The sequence below is a fragment of the Limanda limanda genome, chromosome 9, assembly GCF_963576545.1.
Source record: "Limanda limanda chromosome 9, fLimLim1.1, whole genome shotgun sequence".
NCBI lineage: Eukaryota > Metazoa > Chordata > Actinopteri > Pleuronectiformes > Pleuronectidae > Limanda > Limanda limanda.
Genome location: NC_083644.1, coordinates 9,552,192 through 9,571,879, shown reverse-complemented (window position 1 = coordinate 9,571,879; position 19,688 = coordinate 9,552,192). Strand labels below are relative to the sequence as shown.

The window sequence follows — 19,688 nt, the reverse complement described above, 5'->3', positions numbered from 1 at the left end:
ACAGACCAAGCAAAGGTTGGGGATGGAAAGACTGATTAAATGATTCGTCAAAGCCTGATTAATGTTGGACAGTAAAGAAACTTAGTCACACCCTAACATGGACTGCTCATACTTTCCAAGCTTTAACTGTCTTTACAGATGGTAAGAAACCTTTTTAGTTTATTTATTAAAGTCAGAACTAAAAGAGCAACCTTCAGATGACGGTTCAGGACCAGCGCTGTCTCCCAACCTTCCGGGCTGCTAATGAGCAATCACAGTGTTAACAGGGATCCAGGGAGGAGGCTTAACTGCCTCAACCATTCAACCTTCACTTTGTGTAACTTGTTTGGAAGCATTTAAACAAAAAATCCATCATAGTTCCAATTCAGTAGGCTAAATAATAATAAATAAAATATATATGGCCAAACTCAGTTTGTCTGAAAATCCCAGTCCTCATTTGTAATGCCTGGTGTTCCCCACCAGGTCAGCACAAGCAGGAATAAGCATAAACCCACTGAACACAAAATATTTCCATTAATAATAATCACTATAACTAGATGGTTGTCATCCTGGTATAGTGTGATGGTGGTGGAGCTTAAGAAAACACAATTTTACTTCAACATTTTCAAATATTATGTGGTTTTCAGCCTTTATCCAAAGCAACTTTAAATAACTAAGCTGGTAAAACTTCAATATCTTCCTGACAGTCATGCTGGCAGGATTCTGATGCTTTGATATATATGTTAACTATAACTATATATATATAATACTTATATTATAAACCCACTATTACATGGGGTTAAAAGACTATTACCCCATTTCCATGCTTGAAAAAATTTGTGTGGACGTCCAGAGCTACATTGCTGATCTGTTCAGCTAATTTGAAGCTTGATGTGGAGGTAATGGAGAAGTCTTGTGGAGCTGTCTTGAGTGTAATCTACAAGCTGACATGCTTGATGGAGTGTGGCATTCACACTTCCCCAACTCGGTTTGGAGAAGTGCATGCTGACAGATGGATGGGGGAGGTCCTGGTGGGTGAAATTTAAATTAGTTAGCCTGATGCGGATAATAGGCTCAGAGGGATAGATTATTACAATCTATAGTTTCTCCTAACCAATAAGTATGCGTTTTACTTTCTATACAAATTTTCACAAAATGTTTCAGAAGTCAAACTGTATAAACAGTCATTGATTTGGTGAAAAGTGAAGATGAAGTAACAGCTGATATCATCCAATTCTTATGGGTCAGACGATAAATAGTTCTGGCTTTTATTCTGAGGAATACAGGGCAGTGGGAACAATTAATTGATGTTTAACTTTGTTGACATCACAAAGGTTTCAGCTTCTACAGTATAAGGCTTTAGCTGATGCCAGTTTATCTCAAGATATAGAAAAGAAACCTCAGGTACCTCAGGCCGACAAAAGAAATGCTGAATGACAGATTGCACTGACTGAAAGAGAGTCTAGGCCACATGTGGAGTCATGGCTTCAGGTCTCTGTTGCAACAGTGACTATTAGTGGGCATCTGTGCTGTCAAAGTGTCCTTGAACACGATAATTAATATCTGAACACTCCAGACAGGTGTTTCATCGACTTTATTAAAAAGGTATGTAAACTAGCTGAAAGGGATATTGTCTCAGTGGTAAAAGTATTGAATAACAGTACATGTGAAAACATTCACATTTTGACTGTAAATACATTTTCGTCATTTACATTACTTGTTCAGTTTAAGGTAGAAACATTTACTTGTCTTTATAGGTCAAGGGTCAGGTCAGCCAAACCTTTAGTTTTTGCAGGCATGCTGTTTACACGTATGAGAAATTCTGATCAGAATGGCGGTCACCAGGCTATAAACTATTATCTTGAATAACATGTGGATGGAAATACTCAGTGATCACTGGGATACGCAACATTAGCTCAGTTGATGAGGTATGTTAATGCGTTATCATGTTTGCTTTTTTTCCCCAGCTTTGTTTGAATTCTGTTTCCATGGAAATAGAGAAGAGACCTTCTTCATCTATTTATCTGATAGTCACAGGTCCTGGATCACTACTGCAGCTGGGAGAACAATATTCTCCTCCCTCCCTGAAAACCCACTGTTAGTGTTATTCTTGAGTTAGACACTTAGCCCCTGACTGCTGCAGCAGGTCCTGTGAGAGACCAACAGCAGACAGTCTGAGGTTGTACAGGTTAGCTGGAAGTGTGTTCCTGAGTGGAGCATTAACAGAATGAAGCGTATTATCACTGAAAAAGAACATGGGGCTCAGGTGACCTTCCCCACAGAATAAAGGTTAGAGAATAAGACTCCAGGCTTATTACTGAGTAACATATGAAGATGAATATAAACTTTGTCCTGGATCCTCTGTGCCTATAACCCACTCCTGCCTCAAGATCCAACCAACCTTATCAGCAGCAAATCTACATGGATTTGCATACAAATGAAGGCGGGCTCGCCACTGACCTAGTTGGGTCTAAACAGGATGCTAACCCTTCCTGACAGGTTCTCCCTGAGCGCTGACTGGCCATACTACACTTCTGCATCACCAGGAAAAATATAAAAGGAGGAAAAGTTCAACTTCATCAGTCTACAACTACCTTTTATCATGAATATGTCTATTGTACAGAATCTGTACTTGTGTAATACGTACAGCTTCCTTTTGAATCCTTTCACAAATTTAGCTTTGTGTGCACACATTTCTGTTCATTACATAACTACTGAGTGAAACTTTTAGCATCTAATTAGTGTTTGCATCAGTTATTTAAACATGTCTCTAATGATAAAAGTATACATTTTCATTTCACTGCCATGCACTCCCTGTCACATATATATATATATTTTTTGTATTAAATTATTTTTCCATATTTGACGAATCTAGTAGCTGATGTTGTGGCAGGTTAGGTAAAAGTGCTAATAATCGACACATGAACATAAAGAAAATGTACAGGAGCTGTGTGTGTGTCACATTTAGTGTATTCTGTTTTTGACAGAGCTGTGGGATATACTGGACTTCAGAGCAACGCAAGGTCATCTGTGCATCAAAATCCTCTTTGTTGAGTTCAGAGCTGCAGGACAGTGACAGAGATTAAGACTGGCTTTAATACATTACAGTGATGCTGACCTTGGCATTTGTCGGAATAAAATTTACCGTGTGTCCTCTCAGGACGTGAGTCCACTGGGAGCCTCACCTTATAGCATTTATTTTACTTTTCCATTTTAATGGTGAGGAGGCACTGCTGCTTTGTCTTATTTTGTCACCAAGCTGGTGGCTGATCCACGCATGGTCAGCAGAAAGGACTTCTCATTACTGTACGTTTCTATGTTTTCAATATATTATAGCATTTGACATTATCAAATACTAAGAATGTGTTATACATGGTAATTCATTTGAAGGCATTTATCAACATGGTTGAATCTCCAAGATAATGAAAAAGGCTTTGAATACATAAACTTTACAAGTTCTCTCTAAAATACTTTCTCTCTTAAAAGCAGTCACAGACTTCGTGATCCTCTCTTGATGGTCACGAGCGCCCCAGGGCTCCCTTCTGGGCCCCTCCTACTTATTATGTACCTACTACCTCTGGGTTAAATTCAAATGATAATCAGCAATGCACTTCACTGTTATGCAGATGACACCAGGCTCTATATATCTACCGAGGCTTCTTTTACTCTCCAGCCCACTTGTCCTGATTATTTACTAGAAATCGAATCCTGACTCTCCTACCATTTTCTTAAACAAGAAATACAATGTAGGTTGTCATCTTGGATAGTACATTATCTTTCCAAGCACACGTTTGAAAGATAGTGTTAACAATGTTGTCTTCATACTTCTATCTGTGCAATATTAATTGCCTCTGTCTATCGCGTGCACCTAGCGGCACTCACTGCTATTCTCAATCAAACCATTACTACATCCCCTGTTGACTATTGTAACACTGTTCTCTATGGTCTTTATACAAACTCCATTTGGTTTAGAATTCAGCTGCTCGTGTTATTACCAGAACTGCTTCCATAAAACATATTACTCTTGTTCTCCAGCAGCTCACCACAGCATCTGCTCACTTAACTACCATGGGGTCGAGAGAGCCTTTGGTCATTCTGCCCTTGCCTGTGATCCCTCTATCAAATTCACAATATTAAATCTCGTTTCTATTGGTTGTTGTGGGATTTTTTGACCTTTTTGATTGACTCTAAAATGTAGATGCATTGTAGCCTGTCTGTCTTGTTGTGTGCTTTGAAAGGCGCCTATAATAAAATAAAGCTATGGGATATTTGCATTTTTTATGTTTATATAGTTTAGTCTTTTCAGATCCCCTGCAAAGCGTCAAAGATCAATCAGCCTGGCAGCACAATCAAAATTGTTTAAATGATAAATGTATTCATGGTTATCATATTTTATATATATATAAATTATATATATTTTATCTTTATTAATTATCTCCCAAAATCATCCAAATCTAAACTTTGCAACATATCTTTCTGAATCAAATGGTCAGAAAGATAATTTAGTGGGAGCCACTGTATTTTCCCCCTTGAATTAGAGGAAAAGAGAAATTACCACTGAGGGGTTTGACGTCCTTTATGTTATGTAGGAAAGATTCATGGTGATGTCTCAGTAAAACGCGGGTTCTGTCAATCATTTATAGATTTTTGAGCCAACTTTGAATGCCAAGCAAATTCTTACTGAGCCTTGCCAGACCACAAAGAAAAAAAAAGCTAATAGTTGGCTTGTGAGGGACATGCACAAATTTGAAAGGTTAAGCACTAGTTTTAAAATTAACTTATACTCTCACAGAATTACAGTACTGTGCCATCCATTGCAAGTTTGATCTAAGTTCAGTTCCTTGTCATTTCAAAGTATTTGGATGTAAATGAAAGCCATCTCTGTTGCTCAATCAGTGTCCCCTCCAAAATCGAAAAACAATAATCTCACCTTGCAGATCTTGTACAGTGAATCCTGTCCATCTCCGTCAGAGTCCTTGAAGTAGTCGTGTGCAGGGAAGGTGCGGTGGATGTCGCGGGTGATCACACCTTCCTGGGCTGAATCCTGCAACACACATTGAGTACATGCTTAAAACATGTGACCGGGAATATCGACGTCTGTTTATTCTGATATCAATGTTTTTTCAATTCACTGATGACGCTCTGTATATACATTACAAAAGAGGGCAAGTAAAATGACCAAATATATTAATCACAGCTATGATGCAGAGCGTGTGTGTTTGTCCCTTTCCTCCTGCAACAGCACTCCCCAGGCCTCAATCACATAGTCTTTGTAATCCGGAGCCACGGCAGAGTACACATACATACTCACATACCAAACATGTTTTCCTGTGTGCTTCTCAATTACTAACACACATACATACACAGGCAATCTGCCATTTCCTTCTCACTTTCTAGTCTCACACAAACACAGCGAGTTGCACACTGTCACACACACACACAGTACAAACAGAAAGCAGGGAGAAGACTGGCAGCGCAGCATTCTCCAACAGCTCACTGCAAGCTGCAGATAAACCAAGCCTGAGCCTGACTGACCTTGATGTGTGTTTGTGTGTCTCAGAGACAAACTGTGAGACTGTGTGCACAAGAGCAAGTGTGAGTGAGAAATTTCATCTTTCATGCTTCTCCCCTCTCCTTGTTTCCCGACAATAGAGAGAGGAGAAGGGGGGGTATTAAAGTAAGAGGGGGAAGGCAGTTTGCTACACGTTTGGTAATCATTGCAGATTTGTCATGCTTTTGTTGTGAAAGTTCAAGAGGTCCCTTATTTTGCACGGGAGGGAGGACTGTGGTCTTTGTCCCCAATCTCTTTCACTGGAAGGGGAGGAAGGGATTTCTTAATGGTCAGCGTGAAGAGGAGGAATGATCACAGCAAACACAACCTGTTTAAGTGTCCATATGGACATAGAAACGTGTTTCCATATACTGTACATACTGATGCCTAACCGTTGTTGTAAGACTGACTTAAAAACTGTAACCTGTCAGAATTTATTTTATTTAGTTTGGACATTTAAAAACATCTATATTGTAAGTTTTGCTGTAGCTTTGTCATTTTTGCATATTGATAACTAAAAAACAAGATTTAAATAAAGAAATATTATAAATCGCAAAAACAGAACCAGCCACAACTAAAGGTCTATGACAGAATACTGACTATTGAAAATAATATGTCACACATTTTGTGACATTCTGTGAGGACTCCTGGATTATGTTTGGTATTAGATTCAACAATCATCAAAATATAACTCTTGTTTGCCATGTTATTAGAAAATCCTACACTATGCTTATTTTGTACATGTATCCCCACGTGTGTGCACACATACACACAGCAAAGGGTTTGATAGAGGCTGCTGGCACAACTGTGTGTTATGCTCTAATGAGATTTGTCGCGCGGAGGTGGTGTGTGATTCTGTGAATTAAATGGAACTAACAGTTTTACATTGTGTTCCTTATGCGGCAAAGAAGAAGAGAAGCAGTTCCTCAGGAATGAAGGCTGTGACTCTTTTTGTATGTGTTCGGGGATTGTCTTAACCTGGCAGCACCAACCTAGAGAGAAGTTTAATCAATTATTCAGCAAGTAAAAACATTACTTTTAAAATAATTAGAGACTCATGATTAATGTATTACTCTTATGAGTGGGTCCATCAATAAACTCATTCACGACACTGTAATTACCATGGCAATATCAGCGAGCACCACTCAGAATCTGGTTGACAGTGGAAGTTGTAAACACTTTGATTTAATAAACCATGCATGCCTCTAATAATTAACAGCCTCATTACTCAAAAAAAAAAAAAACAGCACAAAAAATGAGGATAGGACGTCCTCTGTACTCTGCTTGCTCTCCCTTATACTTCCCTCCTTGTTGGGAAGCATTTATATGTCTTCTCTCTATTCTGTCTCTGCATTTTTCATTATCTTCTTAAACTCCCATCTCCTTTATTCCTCTTGTCATTTATCTCTTCCTGTTCCCTACTGCCATCTTCTCCCCTCTTTTCTACTTCATCTTCTAAAGAGCCATCTCTTCTATTTCATTTCCAACTCTTCTTCCCCTTTTCTTTAAATTCCATCACATTTCTGCTTCCCCCTCCATTATGCCCCATGTGTGTCCCTCATCCTCCCACATTTCCAATGCAAGAAGCATACATGAAAATACATTTAAGCCCTATGGTCTCAATATGCATTTCTTGAGTGATGGTTCACGCATTTCCAGCACAAACGTACTATACCTGCTATTAAAAGATCTGAATAACGGGAGCCTTGCTGAGCTTAGAAAAAAAAATACTGTATGAATTTACTGTACAGAAGTCTGTAGTTATTACTGTTTACTAGGTGTAACTGTGATATTTACAAAAAATATCACATTTTGTAATGTTTTGGGCTTCAATAGTCTCAAGGGGAAAAGAGGAAGGTAAATGGAAAATACTTATTCTCATTAGTTTAATATCATTATTGTAAAAACATTTTGCTCCATATATATTTTGATAAAACTGTCACTATCACCACAGGCTCAGAATAAGTGAGATGTGTCACTAACATGCACATATTCACTATACAGTCTCTTAAGTTAATTCTGCTCTGTAAATGTGTGTGTGTGTGCGTGTGCGTGTGCGTGTGCGTGTGCGTGTGCGTGTGTGTGTGTGTCTGTGCTGAAGCTGGTGAATCTTTGGGAGGCTGAGGTGCTCTGGAGAAACTGCAGCCTCATCAGCAGCATCACTTCTCAATCAAAGTGCTCCAGTTGCTGTTATGCACTGCATTAGTTCAAACACAAGTCAGATAATTCACCACAATTCTTCCTCCTGCAGTGTAACCCTATAGGTCTATGAACACAGGTACATCAACACAACAGGCCCTAAAGGTTTGTCTGTTTGTTCCTGCGCTGAACAGTACTGGCTCAGATAGTCAGGTTGATCCCACTGATGCCTCAGAGACTCTGTTCAGATTTGTTATTATAACCCCATCACTCTGGATGTGGTCATACTGTTTTCCCTGTGTGAACACAAATTTGTCCTGTCTCTCCCTACTTGTGTAGCCAAAAAGCACACAAAAAAAAACGTTTTATCACACACATCTGGGTAAAGAACATCATGATTTGCTCTTTTCAGGAAGGAACAGAAATGTGAATGTTTGCATATAGAGCGGGGAGGGAAACGCATTCTGGACCCATTTTCATCTTCTGAAAATGAGGAGAGAGTTGGATGTTGTTGGTGACAGTTAGAAGCCGAGAGCTCAGCAGCGTCAGCACTGCCTCCATCATCCAAAAGATCTTTAGTCTGGAAATCGCTATATCATCCCAACAGGAGAATTAATGGAGAGAGACAGAGGTATCCAGAAGACTGTTAGCCATGTGTTAGTTCCATTTTCAGACAGGGGTATAAGGACAGGGGATGTGTGGCTGCAATAGAGAGGCAGTATCATGTCTGAAGAAAAGACTTGGCTCCAGGTAATCGTCTTAGTTTGTATTTTCTTCTTTTTGATCTTAAAAAAAGTGGACGCTGGGTGGTTTATGGTGTGATGATTTACACCAGTAACAGGAAGGATTGTTTGATTCTTCCCGAGGGGCAAAACCAGTGCATGCAAATTTCACTAAGCTGTTCCAGAGGAGTGACAAGGCAAGACTATAGAAGCCTATTAGACCGTAAAGCCAGTGTAAAATAGGACTATATACAGATATTCATAAGAGCATGCCCCGCAGTCCAAACACATGCACACAAACAATGTGCACTGCTGAATGCAAGAAAGCACAAAAGTCCACGGAATCAAGTAGATGCAAACTTTCCTCCTGACATTTATCTGTCAGTTGAAACCATCGAATATTATATATCATTCCAGCCCACATACATACACTGTCCTTATACCATAAACAGATGAGCCTAAATGCTATACATCAGCACAAAATACAAAGTACATATAATAAATATGGAAGGATTAAAAAAGCATTAGCACAAGCAGGGAGATTACATCAACACTGTACAGTATCAATCTGAATTTGATGTACTGTGTGTGTGTGTGTGTGTGTGTGTGTGTGTGCACGTGTGTGTGCACGTGTGTGTGCACGTGTGTAACTGTCAGATTTATCCCCCGGTGGCTTTTAAACTGACTGACTGAAGGCAAGAAAGGAAAGGAGATGGAACCAAGGAAAAAAAGAGTGGGAGAGGAAAAGAGCAAGGGTGGGAGAGAGAGAGAAAGAGAGAGAGCGCGAGAGAGAGAGAAAGAGAGAGAGCGCGCGAGAGAGAGAGACAGTGAGAGATCAAGACAGATAACACAGAGGAGAGACGGACTGAGACAGAAGTTGAAAAAAAGGGAGATAAAGAGAGGGCAGGGGGATACGTACACAGAGGGGAATGAGAGGCTTCCTCTAATTGTAGCCTGGGGGCTTGTTGGGCAGACAGACCATTACTCAGACCTCACCAACAGGTAAACTACTTAACACATGCGGCTAAAAATAAAATCTGCTGATGTGTCCAATGTGTCCAAACCTGTACTCCACCTCCGCAACCTTCCACATTCAATATCATTTAATCCAGAGAGTTGGATGGTTTCCTCTGCAGAAAAAAACTGTCTGGAGAACCATTATAGCCATATAAGAGCATGTAAGGCATTCTATGTTTTGTACAAATGCAAAACATTATGAATGTTATATATTACATTAGTGTGTACTATTGCATGACTTGAATATATACATTTTTATGCTGTATTGCTGTATTTGTTTAGCTTTTAAATTCAATTAAGAATTAGGATTAAACTAAAGACTCACATGTTGTCCAAGGTTTTTAAACATCCTTAGTGATGCTTTATTCACTTCTCAGCCTAACTATATTTTTGTAGTTTTCTTTTTATTGTATTGTACAGCACTTAGCATTCAGTTCTAGCCACAACATACGAGAAAGAACAGACTCAGACTCAGTGGCTGAAACTAAACTGCATCGGCTGCTGTAGTCAAAGTAGTAAAAGGGCAGATGCTTGAGGGGGGATATTTTAAATGTTAATCACTTCCTCGGGAACTCTGCCTTCATTTAAATTAAGCTTGAAGGCAACACAAGTGAACACCTGTCATTTTATGATAAAACATTTCATTCAGAGGTGGGTACAGCTGAGATGACACCGGAGTGGTTCCATGTCAAGTGTGCTCCTGCAGCAGACAGTTAAAGTCCCCCGTCCACTTCTTGTTTGCCTTCCAGCCTATTAGGCCATGTTACCTTCCTCCGGTCTCCAGAGGGAGGACAGATAAAACCGGGCACCTTGAGGACCACTGGACACTCACCTGAGGTCAACTGACATTGATGACCAGTGACCTTAGTGAAGTCTAGCCATGCTGTCCCTCTGCAAGTCCCTGCAGTATCAGGTAGACAGGTTAGGTTTTTCCACTGAAAGAATACCATGATGTACCTACAATGGATCTATTACTACAGTGTACTGGGGTACACTATGAGGACTCAGTAAGACTGTCACTGAATAGAGGAAAGGGGAACAGGCATTTGCACTTTACAGTAAACCTAAACATGCTTCAGATGCATCACCAACCCATTGTTAGTGCATAAATAACTACTGAAGAGATACTATCCGAGCACAGCAGATGGAGTAAGGATATGGAAAAGATACCCCACATGTTCAGAATTCTAGTTTAAGCAAGCAAATGGTGCAGTGTGTATCCAAAAAGATCAGTTGACTGATAACAATTGGCTGATATTGTCCTTCACAGCAAATCCGTACAATACTTCGTCAATATTAAAACTTTTATTTTACAGAGTAAGAAACGTATAAAAGATTTATGCATTTAGCATTCATTATTATATTTTATATCAACAAATGTATCTTTATTTCTTAAATTCAAGCTCTACAAATTTGGCTGTATTTGTGTTTTCTTTTTACCCATAGTTTTTTTAATGATAATCTCTGTGGTTAAACTGTAAAATCTCCAGCCAAATTTACAAGAAATGGTAAACGCCTTGATAAGACACCTTAGGAATCACTGCCAATTTGTATGTGTTGGCGGATATAACGCTATTTGAATTTTTCTTACAGCTTTGCAAATGAGCCGGGCAGCAAACAGTGTTGCTCAAGAATGTTTGAAGGAGAGGAGTATGGCTGTGACTGATTACATGAGGTCACTTACATCCATGTGACATCAATGTGACACTAAGGACAGTTGTTTGTATGCATGTATCGAGGCTAAATCATTTTTGAACAGAGGACATCTAAGAAACAAAAGTGAGTACATTTTATGCCAACACTTAAAGTGTGCTTCACAGCACAAGGTTAATATTTTGCTTTAGAAGCATGAGTCAGTCTGTCTATCAACAGCAATCCTGTCAAAATGTCCTTGAGCAACATAATGAACCACCTACCTGCTCTCACATTCTCACTCTCTCTGAATGTAAGTGCCAGTGCAATGTTTAAAATGAATAACCGCACTGCGGTTGTACGCCTGTGACAATCAGTGCTGTGTCCGTGTACATATTTCTACATGCTTCTTTTCAAGATTCATATAAGGTCACTGTGACCTTTGACCTCTGAAACATAATCCCTTTATCAGAAAATCTTCGTTACAAGTGCCAATTGATCAAAAGTTGAAGAAATCAAATCAAATCAAAGTTTATTGTCACATGCACCAATGAAAGCGTCATCGGAGCCCTCAAACACTTGAGATCTCACATTCAAGGGCCAAAAAACATGATCTTTGACCACCCAAATCTTATCAGTTGATCTTTGAGTCCAAGTGAACGTTTGCACCAAATTTGAAGACAATCCCTGAAGCCGATTTCAAGATATCATGTTCAAGAAAAAAATAAATATACACTCCTGATCAAAATCTTAAGACTCAAAATGAAAAAAGAAGAAATGGGAACAAGAGCCCAAAAGTTGTTAAAGTGTCAAAAACTGACTCAGTAATGATTAGCTCCAAGTGGTGAAGATGGCTTCACGAAGGGCATCCACGGTCTGGAACTGAAGTCCATTTTTGTAAACTTCCCTTGCCATCCGTCCCCAAATGTTCCCAATTGGATTAAGATCAGGGGAACACGCAGGATGGTCCAAAAGAGTGATGTTATTCTCCTGGAAAAAAGTCTTGGTCAGACGGGCATTGTGAATTGGAGCGTTGTCCTGCTGAAAAACCCAGTCGTTACCACACAGACGAGGGCCCTCAGTCATGAGGGATGCCCGCTGCAACATCTCCACATAGCCAGCTGCTGTTTGACGCCCCTGCACAACCTGGAGCTCCATTGTTCCATTGAAGGAAAAAGCACCCCAGATCATGATGGCGCCCCCTCCACTGTGCAGCGTAGAAAACATCTCAGGTGGCATCTGCTTGTCCTGCCAGTAACGTTGGAAGCCATCAGGACCATCAAGGTTACATTTTTTCTCGTCAGAGAATGAAACTTTCTTCCACCTTTGAATGTCCCATGTTTGGTGCTCCCTTGCAAAGTCTAAATGGGCAATTTTGTGGCGTTGAAGGAGACGTGGCCTTTGAAGACGTTTCTTGTTTTTGAAACCCTTCCTTCGCAGGTGCCGTCTGATGGTTATTGGGCTGCAGTCAGCACCAGTAATGGCCTTAATTTGGGACGAGGATCGTCCCGTGTCTTGACGGACAGCCATTCGGATCCTCCGGCTCAGCGCCGGTGAGATTTTTTTGGGTCTACCAATTGATTTTTTTGTTCCATAACCCTGAGGATCTTTTAAGAAATGCAAAATGACTGTCTTACTGTGTCCAACATCAGCAGCGATGGCACGTTGTGAGAGGCCTTGTTTATGCAGTTCAACAATCCTACCACGTTCAAAGACGGTCAGCTTTTTTGCCTTTGCCATCAAGAGATCTTCACAGTGTGATTACTTGTCGGGAAATGACATGGAATCGAAATTTTTGCACAGATTTTGGCTTTTAAAGGCTGTGGTCTTAAACTTTTGATCAGCTGATGAACAGCCTATTTGAGTTAAATTGTTGTTTTCAATAAATTGCCTGCTCACAACTTTTGGTCTCTTGTTCCCATTTCTTCTTTTTGCATTTTGAAGCTCTACTTAGAACCTTCCTAAGATCCAACAGTGCAAAATGCAAATTCATGCAATTTTTTAACTGGTCTTAAGATTTTGATCAGGAGTGTACTTCGTGAGGGAAAGGTGACCTTGACCTTTGGTATATTTGTATCAAATTTGAAGAAATTAGCTCATGGCATTCCTGAGATGTCATGTTCACGGCAATGGGACGGACAACCCGAAAACACAATGCCTCCGGCAACTGGCTGTCGCCGGCACGGAGGCATAACAATTTAAATGTAGAAACTCTGAGGCAGCTCCATCACCTTATTATACCATTGTGGAGGAAGCAGTGAGCTATTAAGTTACTCTTCCCTTCTCACAGTTATGTAACTCCTTGGTGTGGATGCTTGGGGCCCACGGGTGCTGGCTGGTGAACCCCTCGACACAGAGGCAGCCAGGCTTTGCAAAACCAATGAGGTGGGAGCGAAGGCGCCAGCCAGGTTCAGGCAGCTGCACACTCAGAGCACACAAAGTCCTGAAGTGACAGCCCGGCCAATCAGAGATGATGCTGCTGGCGTTAAACCACTGGAGGCAACCGTGAAGACAGATTGCTGGATACAAAGTCAAACTCTGTGTGCAAAATAATTACAGGAGGGAACACAGCCAGACAGGAAAAACAAAATGTTTTACGTAACAACTTCAGAAACTGCCACTCGTAGAAAAACTGTGATCACTGGATAAGATATTTCCAGTCTGTAGATGGAATGCAGAAAATGCGATAAATCCGGATTTAACATTGTATTATAACATGACATCTAACAACAATAGAGGATTTAATAAATACTGTCTACCCCTACTGTATTCTCCGATACATGCCAATAGCCCTAACGTACAGTTCCTGACAAAAGAAATAATACACCACATACCATTAGACATTTCAGCATAGCCTCCTGAAAGCAAATATGATATTGTGGTGGGAATATCTCTGGTCAACCGCAAACAAACACCACTAGAGTAATTTATTTGCAGACCAGCTGATATTATTCATCTAGAATATTCTGAATAAGCGAGCCAGCAGCTCCCTGCTGTTATGTGAAAGTGTGAGAACAAGTGGGTTGTACTAGTTTTGAATCAGCATCAACATATTGAGTTTTATCCCATTCAAATTCACAAAACTTTGAACAGAAACCTGCATCATTTCAATTCAACTCTATTAAAACAGTGTAATTAAATTTGCGTAGGTGGTTTAACAGCTCCCGACTGCAGGTTTCACAGCAGGTTTTACAGTAAAACACAATCCTCAAGCCAATGAGACAAATTATAGCACTGCTTATGTGTTACTCATCTCCATTCAGTGTTTAACCTAATTATTGATCCTCTCCTCAGTCAGCAGGCTCATCAGGGTTTTCTACCCCTTCTCAACGTGGCAAAGTGGTGGATCAAATGCACACATTCAAGGCACTTTGACACCGTGTCTCAGAGAGGAGTCAGGGAGCGAATGTGCCATCTGAGCCTGGTATCATATTGACTGGGGAGTATTGCGCTATGGGCCGTGTCAGAGAACAGAGACGGGGATGGACCAGCAGCATGGTTAAAGAGCTAAATCCCAGAGGTCCTGCAAGTAAGAGTCCGCATGAAGCAGCATTGTTTCTTTTGTTATGGACATCAAAGATATTTAAACCGAAGGGTTCTGTTATGATAAAGATTCTATGAGAATCGAGATAATAGAGAATGAATAGTTAGCACGAATATAAAGGGAAGGATAAATTACTTAAAGGGCAGAGAGGGAGGCATGGTGAGATAAGACTGGTTGCTAAATTACAGAATATTAGAGTCTCTTCATCTTTTGGATAGACGACAGATTCTTCTATGGAAGGCCAGTACTGAATCTGACTCCTACTGCATTTGGATCACAAACACTTCACATGAATGTGTCTGCCCCCTGGATCCACACTAAAGTCTATTAGGATATTCTCTGACCAATACCACAGCGTTACAAACAAATTTAGTGGAAATCTGCTAAGTTGTTTTTATATTTTACATCCTTGTGAAGGTTATTATGAAATGCTTTCTAGGCAATTTAAAGGTCTGACACTAATTTCCACTGAGGCAACTCCTGGCTTCCTAAAAAAATGAAGGTCTGAGGAGAACACCCTGTGCTGACTGAGGCACAAACTACTGATGTTAGCAGGTAAATTCAATTAGACGGTGATTTTCAACATAGTTGGAACTATGCCCATTATTTTGTCTGACATCACTTTCTTCACAAAGTCCTGACGGTTAGTTTTACTGTTGAGTTTCCGAATAGTTGAGTTGAGCGTTGTGATTCTTTCAGAGTATTTATAAAGCACCTAGATCTGCTTTAAAACCAAAAAAAATTGGAAATAAAACTTTCTACAATATAGGACCTTTAAATGTCATTAAAAAACTTCCCAAATCCCAGATTAATGAGGATTTTGTGTCCAAAACCCCCCAAAATGCCTCGGCCTTATTTTGCATTTAATTCTTAAGAAAAACACACACGGCACTTTAACTTCAAAGTCTTTACTGACTGCGAGTGAGCCAGACCTACTAATGACACCCCCCCTCGCTGCTGACACACCTGGCTCCCTCAAACACTCCTCATTTCTATTCACTTCTGCGGGACACAGTGAGATTATCTATTGGTGTGATATTCAGAGGAAGGCAGTCCAGTAATTAAAAATCAGCTCCCCCCTGAGGCCTTTGTCCTTGGTAGCTGGCGAGGAAGTTTCTGGAGGCTTCCCTGGAGGTTTGAGGGATGAGGGAGGAGGAGGAGGGAGGGGGGGGGGGGGCAACAGCTGGCCCACTTGGCAGATTGCAAATTCATCTGTCTCTGTATCGCTGCCGTGGCATTTTAATGGTCCGGCTGGTTCTGCATTTCAATTTGTGGAGTCGGAATTGCAGACACAGCGTTCGGTTAGAAAGCAAAAAGGACAAATTTCTAATTTTGCTTGCAGTAAATTTGGCGGCAAGCCAAAACATCAGAGAAACACATGACACAATAGACAGCAGCAGGGGGACAAAGAATAGCCCCAAAGCTTAATTGATCAAAAGGATAATAATTTGCAACAGATGGAGAAATCTGATTCCTAATTTTTCTGTAGTTATTCACAGCATGTTAACAATCGTGTAAGAAAATGAATCGGCATGCCCCTGAATCTCACTAACTAGCTCGTCCATATATCCTTATGGAAACCCTGTAAGACACAAAGACAGATAAATGTAGGTTGCTCTGTTTTGCCAAAGAGCCATCAGTTCAGGGCTGTTTTTACGGTTAACTATGGCTAATCTCAACTGGTTGGTCAGCAAGCACGTACCGGTGCCACATTTGTTTGTCTGGCATCATTAAATTATCAGACTTGTGCTGGCTCTGGGAAATCATCTCGGCCTCTCTGCGTTTTAGACTCGCAGCAGCAACTGGAGGGACAGACTGCTAACCCACAACCTGGCCAACACCATTGTGTGTTGGATACTATGTTGTTTGTTTTATTTTATAATATCTGTTCCTTTCAGTTATGAGGACGCGTGTCCACTTCCATCCCTAATTAAAAACCCTCTGGATTCCACCATATTTCTCTTTTGGTCAGCCAGCTGTGTTGCTGGAGTCAATGCTTTGGCAATGGATATCCATTTATTTGAGGGGTGGGACATCTGAAGGAGCATGAAAGAGAGGGTGTATTTGTTTAACTGTTGAGTTCAATCTATATTTCTCTCAGCATCCCTTACTTCTGAGTCACCTAGATGTTCAAATACCCAAAAAGGTTAGTGCACAAAATTGTGCCTTTGCAAAATGATTGAAGAATACGCATGCGGTGAAAAGCATGCCGTACTTTTTGGTCCTCTCTCTCTGCAGCACACACAGAGAGCATCACTGACTGAGGTCAGCGGATTAAGTGCATCCCTCCAGGTATCTGTCATTTTCTGTGTGTTGTGTTTTTTACTGGAGGCTATGAGTCGAATCTCTACTATGCGGAGACAGAAGATCCCCAGGGATGAAACTGGTGGAGCGCAGGGTCAGACAGTGGGTCCATGACAGAAGACGGAGAGACTTTAGTGTGCGTGTGCATATTTATTAACGTGTGAATTGTTCTGTCTGCACGTGGAGATGGGGCAGTGTCTTTCAATCCACATGTTACCTTAATAATAAAAGCCTGTGCAGTCCTGAGATGCAGCTACAACAACAAACACACCAGGAAGTATGTTTTTAGATTCCTTCACTGACACAATTTTACTTCAAATGCATGTTCTGAATAAAAGCTCATGCAAATGAATAAATCAGATGTTGCTATTTGGAGCCATTGTTAAAAATCTTGTTGTAATTGCACATTGTTTATGAACCTCAAATAAATTCTCTGAAACCTTGTTGCTCGTTCAGACTCAGGGTTTCCATAGCGACACACTGCCTCTTAAGTCCTGATTTTCATTTGGGAAAAATCAGGGAGACAATGGAGACACTCAACTGTAACCAGGGATGTGGCTCTGGATATCTGGCAGTTAATTCCATACACAGAGAGACAGGACAACAGCTCACCTGAAGAAATAATATTCCTTTAAAAGTAGGGACTGAATTCATCTTCTTTTGTATGAAACTAGAGGATAGATGTCTCACCATTGTACATTTTTATGACAATAACATTTTCTAATAAATGTATTTATGTACAGTCTAGCAATTTCAGTTAGAATTGTCTCCAGATAATAGGTAAACCAGATTTGCTTATTTTACCCTCTTTTCTTTGTACCCATTATACAATTCTAAACTCTTCTATTTTTCCATTCTCGACCTCACCCTTTGCATTGAGGAAGCTATTGTCCAAGCTGCCAATATACACTCACTGAGCACTTGATCAGGAACGACATACTATTACTGGGTCGGGCCTCCCTTTGCTTTCATAGCAGCCTCAATTATTTAAGACATGGATTCCACATTGTTGGAAAAGGTCTTTTGTGCTTCTGGTCCATGCTGACATGACTGCATCACATCATTTCTGAAGGTTTGTCGTTCATGGCACCAATCCCCTGTTTTAACACATCCCAAAAGTTGTTCCACTGAATTCAGATCTGGTGACTAGAGAGGCCACACATGTTCACTGTAACCAACATTTGCTTTGTGACATTGCGTTATTATGCTGGACGTAGCCATTAGAAGATGAGTACATTGTGGCCATAAAGGGATGCACATGGTCAGCAACAATACTCAGATGGGCTGTGGGATTCAACCAATGATTGATTGGCATTAAGGGGCCCACAGTGCGCCAAGAAACCATTCTCCAAACCATTACAACATCACCAGTCTGGACTGTTGACACAAAGCAGGTTGGTTCCACGGATTCATGCTTTTGACGCCAAATTCTGACCCCACCATCTGTGAGCCTCAGCAGAAATCCTGATTCATCGAGCCAGACTACAGGTTCTTCTTTTTTCAGTCTTCAACTGTCCAGTTTTTGTGAGTGTGTGCCCACTGCAGCCTCACTTTTCTGTTCACTGATGTAGAGTTTCACACCTTCTCACTGATGTTCTACATGAGCATCAACTGAAGCTCCTGACATGCATGATTTTATGCATCGCATTAACCACCAGATGATTAGCTGCTCAGATAATTGCATGACTAAGCAGGTGTACAGGTGTCCCTCACAAAATATTACGTGCGGCCAACACGTAGTTCTACAGATAAGACGGCTTGTGGAAATAACTGACTGTGGTTTCAGTTATAAAAAAGGTAGTATCACAATAATGTCTTCTTGCATTGCAATAAGAGATTCAGGACATTTATGGCTATTTGCACTTAGTTTACACCCCAAATTATTATTTTTTTTTTTTATCCAATTCATTCACTTCCCTTCCTCCAGTCCAAGCGTAGCCGGGCTAAATGCCACAGAGAAAGAACTGGCCATATCAACCATGACCTGAGGCCACTACTGGACTCACTACTGAATAATTGCCTATACACAACCTCAGGATAGAGGGAGATAAAGGAAGAGTGAAACAGGCGAGGTAGAAGGAAGGAAATATGCTAAGGAGCCAAGGGGGTAATTTGACTGATTTATGGTATTTAATTTATCTAAAATGCCCTAACAGAAAATTAGAGAGGCTGGCTGTACATCTGCTGGCAGAGCTTCAGTACCTGAGGTCTGCAGGGAGGTGACCAGTAGAAAACATGTTTGTCCTCCACTGTCCTTCAAGGTGATTGTCTTTGTGCCTTGCATGTATGAACAGCTAGTCCAATAATAGTGGTGCAAATTAAATTATGTGAAGAAAAGTTAAAAAAAATGTAGACGTTCCTTTAGCGCTGCAGCGAGTGAAAGTTTTGCAGCTCAAAAGCTAATGTTTTAATGAGCTCTATTATGTCAAAATAAAATCATTTTCTGTTTATACAAAAGACAGACTGTGGTCCATGGCTCAAAGTGCCAGCAGTGGTGATCATAGTGGTCTGACAGAGTCAACGAGGAAGAGAAGAATAGGATCAATTAGACAAATACAATTAAAATATCTCTTCTGTTTCACACATAAATGCATAAAATTAGACACAATTTCATTTATCATTATGATACCTTCACAGAAGTAACTTGGATGATTGCAATAACACCAAATTAATTCCTTTCTTTTGATTCTCAGATAACCGGAAATTTGACCAACATTAGTTAGCTATAATGGGCAATCACGACTTTTGAAAGCCTACATTCCTCACTTGCTTTAATGCATGTGACAGAAAACCCACATAG

The 19,688-nt window shown here is 40.5% G+C and overlaps 1 protein-coding gene across 3 annotated transcripts in view; it reads right to left on the bottom strand.

Annotated features, from left to right (window-relative positions):
* The window catches only part of rabgap1l (RAB GTPase activating protein 1-like), a 97,132-nt gene that overhangs the window by 31,398 nt on the left and 46,046 nt on the right, over nucleotides 1-19,688 (bottom strand). For all 3 annotated transcript variants that reach the window (XM_061078581.1, XM_061078580.1, XM_061078582.1), the window contains exon 14: nucleotides 4,910-5,023. In XM_061078581.1, the coding sequence (XP_060934564.1) occupies nucleotides 4,910-5,023 (114 nt within the window). The remainder of the gene's footprint in view (nucleotides 1-4,909; nucleotides 5,024-19,688) is intronic.